At 30.9% G+C, this 8,526-nt stretch overlaps 1 protein-coding gene across 1 annotated transcript in view; it reads left to right on the forward strand.

Annotated features, from left to right (window-relative positions):
• LOC106462443 (apoptosis-inducing factor 3-like) overlaps positions 1-8,526 on the forward strand; it is a 55,339-nt gene that overhangs the window by 4,002 nt on the left and 42,811 nt on the right. The window contains exon 3 of the mRNA XM_022389712.1: positions 966-1,074. Coding sequence (XP_022245420.1) covers positions 966-1,074 — 109 coding nt within the window. The remainder of the gene's footprint in view (positions 1-965; positions 1,075-8,526) is intronic.

The following is an 8,526-nucleotide window of genomic DNA, read 5'->3' on the forward strand; positions in this document are numbered from 1 at the left end:
TATCATTCTGTGGTTACTGGTAGGAATCCTATCACAAAGATATATATATATCTGTGGTCCAATTGCCCTGGCCTTTAATGTGGGATATGGGTACCATGACCCCTTAAATCCAATCCAAGTTGTGGAAGTTTGGTCGGGGCTGGACTATCATATTTGTATTATATTTCACCCTTTTCAGTTTTTTGTAGTTCTGGGTGAAGAGCATACCTGTTCTGGATGTAGTGCAATGTTCTCCACTTTGATACTACTTCTCGTGGTACATATTTGTTCTCTGTAGATGCTTTCTGTATGATCTTTGTCCTTACTGGCCCCTCTGCCGTCTCAATGTGGTATTCTAGCAATTAGTACCAGTGGAGGTACGTATATTTTGGAAGTTATCATTTTCCTAAACAGAAAATGTATTTCCAAACATACTTACCTCTGCTGACACTATCCCCCCCTTCCTCCCCACTAAGAGCCAGTGTTAGTGACTGGAATGAGGTAAGTCTCAAAAGTGATTTTATTGTCTGCATACAGTGCTTATATACAGTACCTGCATAGAGGGCTTATGAGGGGCCGGCATAAAGTTTTGCAAATTAGATATTGCCGAGGGCAGTCAAGTGGGACTGGAGCAAGAGAACACAACGTTGGGTGGCAAAGATGAAGTTTGAGATATAGTTATTAGTTTCAGTGGAGGTAGGTATGTTTGGAAATACATTTTCAGTTTAGGAAAATGATAACTTTTATAACACCATGTATAAATCATAAAAACATTAAAGAAAGTTTTTACTTAAGAACATAATGTGTAGTAATTGCAATAATAGTTGAAGTAGAGAAACCAGCACACAATATGGGTTTTTTTAACAAAATATATACAGTACTATATAATATCTAAAATATGGCCATATCTAATATATTAAACAGACATAAGTGCCAATAAGTTATAGCAATTGTTTCTGCTTACATGTTTGTTTTTTGACCATTAGGTGATGATAACAGTGCTAGAAGTAATGTGACTTCCAAATCTAAAAGTGAGCAGTCAAATGACTTGGTGGAAAGAGTGGTTTGTGCCATAGATGACTTGAAAGATGGAGAGTAAGGATTTTTTTTACGATTACACTTTCTAATTTTTGTTAATAAAATTTTTTTTGTAATGCTTTTTGTATAGTTTTATAAAATATTAATAAGAAGTAAATAAGAGGTAAGGTGACACAAAGTCACTCTTAAACGAAAAATACATCTTTTATTTTTTTTAGCCATATTAAATATAGTTCTTCATATCCATTAACATTCTTAAACAACTCAGACTTGCTGTGCAAAACTGCATCATCAGATAAACAATTTTACAAGTTTGGAACTATTATTTGAAAAGTATTCTGTTGAAGAACAATCTATATCTAGGCCTTCAAAGCTTAAACCAATTACCCCTATTATTCACCTCAATCAAGTCCCCTCTCCTGCCAGTTCTTCTACTTTCTGAACAAACTAAGCCCCAAACTACAAGCTTTTATCATAGCTTAAGTGACTTATACTAGGAATCATTTTAGTAGTCCATCTCTGCATTCTTTCTAACATATTGCTATCATTCCTCTAGTAAGGGGATCCAAACTTCACACAGTCCTCTAGATGAGGCATGTGATGATCTAGCTCTATAACACGATGACTAGGTCACTTACAAGAGCCTAGAATAGCTCAGTGAAGATGCATGGAATAATCCCAGGAACTGTTTATTAACACATTGAGACAAGTTACATAAGTCAGTTCATAAACACTGGACAAGTGACGTACACATGCTGAGTAGTGATTCCAGTCAGGCACTGGTATATTGTCACTGACACGATATTGCCTGTATAAGCAGTATTAATATAAACACTATTAACAAAAAAACACTACTGGCAGTGAAGTATTTATGTTTCTCAGTTCATCATATGTTGGTGTTGCATGTTCACAATAACTAACAAATGTATGTCACAAACCAGTCAACAGTAAACATCTTTTATATCAAATATCATGTGACTGAGTTATATCATGTACTGTAGTTTAAGCTTAGACAAGATACAAGATCATTGCACATAATGTAAGTAGGAAATATTAAAGTTATTATTAACATTGTTGGCTGTAGTGTAATAAATGTGTAACATATGAAAATATGTCATGAAATTATGTGCCAACAGATGCGTGCATCTGAAGGAAGAAATTATTCTATGTGAATTCCTCAAACACTTCACTAGTGTCATGACATATCACTTAGGGGACCACAAAGGTCTTGTACAAGGTTACAATATTTTTTTTTTCTTAAATTAGAATTCCTGTAAGTAAAACCTATAACTAATAGCTCTTTTTCTGCATAGCTAAATACACGCCAAAGAATTTAAGGTGTTTTTATAAGTCATACCTAATTCTTTTTCATAGCACCATGCTTCAAGATCAAACAAGATTATCACATTAATTCTGATCTTGTCAGTTAAAATTGGGAATTTTAAAGAATGATAAGGCTCCTTGGCCAGAAAAAATCTCCCCAAGGGTTTCTAAGGATGTTAAGGATTAGATAAGTGAGCTACTTGCTACTATTTTTTGTAACTCCTTGAGTAGTAAGTGATAAAAATTTTCTCAGTAATTATAAGTCTATTAGTCTTACATCAGTGGTGGGAAAACATTTTGAGAGTCTGATAAAAGATGCTTCACAAAGTTATCTAGCAAAACTTAAAATTTTATTGGATAGTCAGTATAGTCTCATTGGGGGAAAATTTTGCCTTGCTTATATTTTAATATTCTTTGAAGAGGCTACTGCTTATGAAGATGAGGGTAAGGGTATAGATTTGATGTATCTGAATTTTCAGAAAGCATTTGACTAAGTATCACATAAAAGCCTTGCTAATAAATTATGGGTGTTACTATAGAGCGCAGTCTGCAAATATATTTACACTATAGCATGCAGTTTACACAGATACTATCATCATCACTGTTTCAACATTTGTTTATTTGCAATTCGTGCCATTTATTATAAATAACACTTTTAAACTAATATAATACCATTACATAACGATTTAGAGGCAAATATAATCGGAATGAAATAAATTCCAACAACCAAAAGTAGCACAATTATAGCCTAAATTTAAGGTATTCTTTTGGAACACAAAACTTATTAAATTATTATTATTATTTGCTGAACAAAAACGTGTATAGATATAAATTATTTAGCAAGAAATTATGTTTTAGTAAATCATTAAAACTATGATGATAATAGTATCTGTGTAGACCACACGCTATAGTGTAAATATCTTTGTAGACCACACGCTATAGTAGCACCAAATTATGTCCATAGAGGTGGAGGATAAGTTGGCTCGTTGAACAGAAAAGTGGCTGGTTGGAAGAAAACAAAGAATTGTTGTAAATTGAGTTTAGTCGCAAGTATGGTACCTCAGAGCTCAATGTAAGAACATTTGTACTTTTTATTTATGTCAGTGACTCAGATGAAAAAATGATCAGTAACTTACTTAAACGTGCTAATGATATTAGTTCTATGTACACTGTAGGGTCAAAATACACATGTCATAACCTTTCAAGGAGTTACATTCAAAATTTAATTAAACACCTTTATTATCAAAGGATATTAAACTTGGTATTAAATGTAGTTTATAATTTGAATATTATCTAATTTTTAATATCTTAATATCAAAAGGAAATATTTAAAAAATCTCAGTCTGCACTTCTCTGTGTCACATGATGCATCTGCACTCCTAAATGCCCATTTTAGATTTTCTCTTTATCATTGTGTGCTTTTCTGAGATTTCAATTAATTAGAATGATATACTTTAGTTATTGATTAGCCAGAAAATAAACTTAGAACCTTCTATCTTCTTGCTTTAATGAGATATAAAATAATGACAAACCCATTTTATATTATTGAAATCTATTTATAGTTTAGTTAAAAAGCCAATTAAATCATACTATTCTAGTGCTTGATATTTTTTTGTGTTTTAAAATACATATTTGAAAGGAAAATTAGTGGTTTTGTAAAGAACCAACATTTGAAAAAATGAGTGCTAAGGAAGTAAGCTCTCAATGACAAATTACTGAAATAAGCTTCAACTCTAATGTATGTCCAAAATTTCTTGTTTTTTATTTTTCACAATTTATTGTTATATATTTTTAACAAAAGTAACTAAAAATCTAAAAATTAGTTAGGTTAGTTAACATAAAAAAAGTCAAGAAACAATTAAGTTTCAGGAGACCACCTCAAGCTATCTATCTTGTATGATTTTTACTTGATTGGTTGTTTACACAAGTTCTCCCACTGTGGTTAATTGCCTGTCAGATACTTAGGTAGGGTCTAAAGAGCATTTTAAATTAATAAAATTAAAAGCAAGTAAATATGAAAAGTGTAAAAAGTATAGATTACTGAAAAAATAATTTTGATTTTGTGTCACAATCTGCTTTCTTTCAAGAAAAAGTATTATTGATTTTCTTTTGAATTTTTCCTTTTATTGTGCATGATGACTTCTATACAGTCGGTGTTTTACTAAAAAAACTTTTGCCATTCATTTATGAGATTCTAGAGATTATGAAAATGAATTATGTCAACTGTAAAGTGAACAAAAATATATTTATTCTTATCATGAAAATCACTTTTCATGCAGACTGATGTGTTAAAGGCTTCATAAATATACAGACAAATCTTTAGTAGAAATACTTTATCAAGAAATCTGCTTTTCTTTAGTATTTAACAGACTTATAAGAAGGTCAGTCCAGTGTATCAACACTGTTGATAGAGGATTAATGTCTTGGGTGTTGCTGGCTGTGAGGAGGAAAATGCTGCTTTACAAAAGGATTTAGGTTATTTGGTGAATTTGGAATTGGAATATATGGCAGATGGCTTTTAATATAATAAATGCAAGATGATGAATATGGGTTATTATAATTTGAATTATAAATATAATTTTGATGGGAATACCCTTAACATTGTTATGGAAGAAAAGGATCTTGGTGTTCTGGTTGATCAGTCTCTTAAGCCAGTGCTTCTAAACCCTTTCCAATATCATTCACCCCTATAAGTTTTTCACAACATCTCACTTACCCCAGTTTGAAAACAAAGACAAAGTACTAAAAATGTATGAGAATTGATATTATTGAATTATCAATAAATTTAATGTGAAAACTTTTGATGGAGAACTCCAACATAACTGAAATAGAATTCTGAAGTTAAACATGTTTTTATCACCTCTATATTGTGTGCTTTCTAATATTAATAAAGCGTCAAACAATAGATTTTAAAATATTCAAAAGAAACGTGCATAACTAACTTTGAAAAAAATGATAAAAATATTAAAGGTCCTTATGGTGAGAAGAAACTAATATTTTAAAATATTTGAAGAGAGGAAGATTAAATCTAAGTAGAATGAGTATAAATAGAAGAAATATGAGGAGAACCAGATGTTTCCTTATCACTAACAATTAAACAGGCCTATTGTACTTAATATTTTTGAAGCAAACTTTGTCACAGCATGGTGTTGTGATAATAAACACAAACAGATGTCGAGGGCTTGTTTTAGGAATGAAGACAAGACAGAACGTTTTGCTATGCGTGATACACATGAAAAATAATGTTTTATATTTGTTTCCAAACAATCATTTAGAAAGGGCCCTGAACCAGAGTATAAGTGATAATACTGATTCACCCTGCTATTCACCCCATTATTCACGCTCACCCTGATTCTGATCTCATTAATCCCTGGGTGACCTATTCACCCAGTTGAGAGCTCTGTCTTAAGCCATCAAAAAAGTGTGCTGTTGCTAATGGTAGGACAAAAAAGATTTTGGGTTGTATTCATAGAAATATTGAATATAAACCTAAAGAGGTTATAATTTCATTGTTGGGGTTACTGGTTAGGCCATGTTTTGAGTATTGCATTCAGTTTTGGGCTCCATACTGTAGGATGGATATTGAATTGTTTGAAAGAGTTCAGAGGAGAGCTACTAGGATGATATCGGGGATGAAAAGGTTACCATACAAGGACAGTTTAAGGTTTCTAAGGCTAATTTCTGTTGAAAGAGAAAGAATTAGAGTGAATCTGATTGACATGTTTAACACTTTTATGAGATTAATAGTTCTGGTGCATCATTTTTTTTTCATAATTAACAGTGAGAATGGCAGGTTTAGGACACAAAAATACATAATTGTTTGGCTAGGTAGAAGTCATCTTCAGCTGAACAGTGTTTTTTGTTTTATTTTTAACAAGGACATTGGCCTTTGGAATAGGTCGCCTTCCTATGTGGTAGATGTAGCAAATTTGCAGGAGTTTAAGGAAGGTTTGATAAATATTTGAATGATAAGGGCTGACTTTGTTGTTGTTTTTTGTGGATGTGACAGCCTAGATTGATCAATAAGTCCCTCGTTGTCCTTAAGTTTTATGTTATGCTACTTTCACACAATAATTAAGTCTTTGCTAAGTTTTCAGTACCTAAAGTACATAACATTTATGCTGTCCAACACTAAGCTCATCTTGCACATATTGGCCCCATTCATTATGACTTTTAAGGTTTTTAGAATGAGAGAATTATTCTCAACAGATTCAGCTCCACTGAGCATTACAGTATCATTAGCAAACTGTTAAAGAAGCTATAAAAGTTATTAGCTTAATTGACAAACAACAGAGATTCTAAAACAAAACCATTGAGGAATCTTGCTTGTTGCATTCTCCCAGTTAAAGAAATTACTTTACTTTCTGTCATTAAGCTAGTTTAGTAACCCACTTCTTAACTTTTCTATCTAGCCATAAAATCTCTTCACTAACTAATCTCATGAAAGATGCATTATCATAGACTTTCTGAAAGTCAAAATAAACAGTGTGAACTGGAATGCCCTAATGCAAAAAGGTACAGGCTCTAACAAACAAAATCGTCATTAAATTAGTAAGACAAGAAAACTTTTATCGAACAGTACTGATAATGTCAACTATCTAAATTATTTCTAAGAACAGATTTGAAGATGTGAATACTTCTTAACTTCTTGGTATGAATAGAAACACCTATAATTTTATGATCTGTAGCACCCAATTTCTCCTACACAACTAAATTTTTAACTGCATCCTCCTCAGTACAAAGAAGATGGTCTAGAATAGTTTTCTACCCAATTAGATATTTTCCATGTTTAGTGAAAAAACATAACCTCAAAACAAACTTTGACCTCATTTGATTTCTGTAAAATTAAAGACATCCCTACTAATAATAATAGTAAGCTATTTCTGTTGGTAAAGTCAGTTAAATGCTCTTCACTGTATGAGACATGGGTGCTTTGATTAGACACACCTGCTATATGGTTTGTTTTATTGCATTGCAAAAACTCAATTACTGGATGAAATAGTTTGAAACTTAAAAAGTACTTTCAACAGATTATGTAGCTTCTACAAATTATATATCTTATTTTCATATATGATATTTATTTGAATTTGCAGTTTTGAAATTTTTAAAGATTTCACTTTAAGAAACAATTAAAAATTTTCATATTTGTTGTAGATTTTAATTATTGACTTTTATTTTTTTTGACATTCTTTTAAGACTTTCCTATTTTGCTGTTGAGTTGAAAAATAACAAATGTAGTTTTATTTTTTTTATAATCACTTAGTTACATAAAAATAATTTTTTTTACCATAAAAAAATTATAAGCAAATCACTTTTTAAACATTGTTAACCTTAAGGTTTCATTTAATATATATAATGAGATTTAAACCCATTTTCTATTTATTTATAAACATATTTTTACCTTTATTTTGGTGGTGAAAACAGTTATTTAGGCCAATAACACCTAATGTAAGCAAGGCCTAACACAGTGGCCTTGCCTGCAAAATGATACTTGATACAGTTGAGTGCAAAAAATATTTATTTTTCTATCTTATTGCAAAATCATAGTTCAAATGGAGTATAAAATGATAAAGCAAACAAGCCTTTTTGCAACCTTTAAAAAATGAGAACAATAATTGTGGTTTGAGTTGTTCACAAACTCTTCTTAATGTAGCATAACATAATGTTTTGGGACAACATGGGATCTATTGGTTCATCTTGGCTGTTTCATCCTCTAAAATAAATTAAAATAATTAAAAAATAAATTAAAGCCAGCCCTTATCATTCATATACTTTTCAAGCTTTTTCTTAAGCTCACTTAAATTTACTGCCTCTACAACATCTGAAGGCAACCCATTCCAAAGGCCAACCATCCTGTTAGAAAAATGAAACTGTCTTTTTCATAGTACTTTAAAACCTAGTTATGAAAAAATTAGAAAAGAAGGCTTAATTTTACCATATGTTCCACATTTAACTACTAGTTTATTTAAAGTATTTAAAAAACAACAGGCATTCTTCCCTATATTTAAACTGATAAATAAGATGAATCAAATGTTAGGTACTATGAAAGACGAAATACTGTTAACTGAAAAAACTGGAATATATAAAATAGAATGTGAATGTATAAGTATTTATATTGGTTAGACAAAAAGTAATTTAAAATACCGTTTAAATGAGCATAAGGGATATGTAAGAAATAAAAAAACT

The sequence above is a fragment of the Limulus polyphemus genome, unplaced genomic scaffold, assembly GCF_000517525.1.
Source record: "Limulus polyphemus unplaced genomic scaffold, Limulus_polyphemus-2.1.2 Scaffold1167, whole genome shotgun sequence".
In the NCBI taxonomy this organism is placed as follows: Eukaryota; Metazoa; Arthropoda; class Merostomata; order Xiphosura; family Limulidae; genus Limulus; species Limulus polyphemus.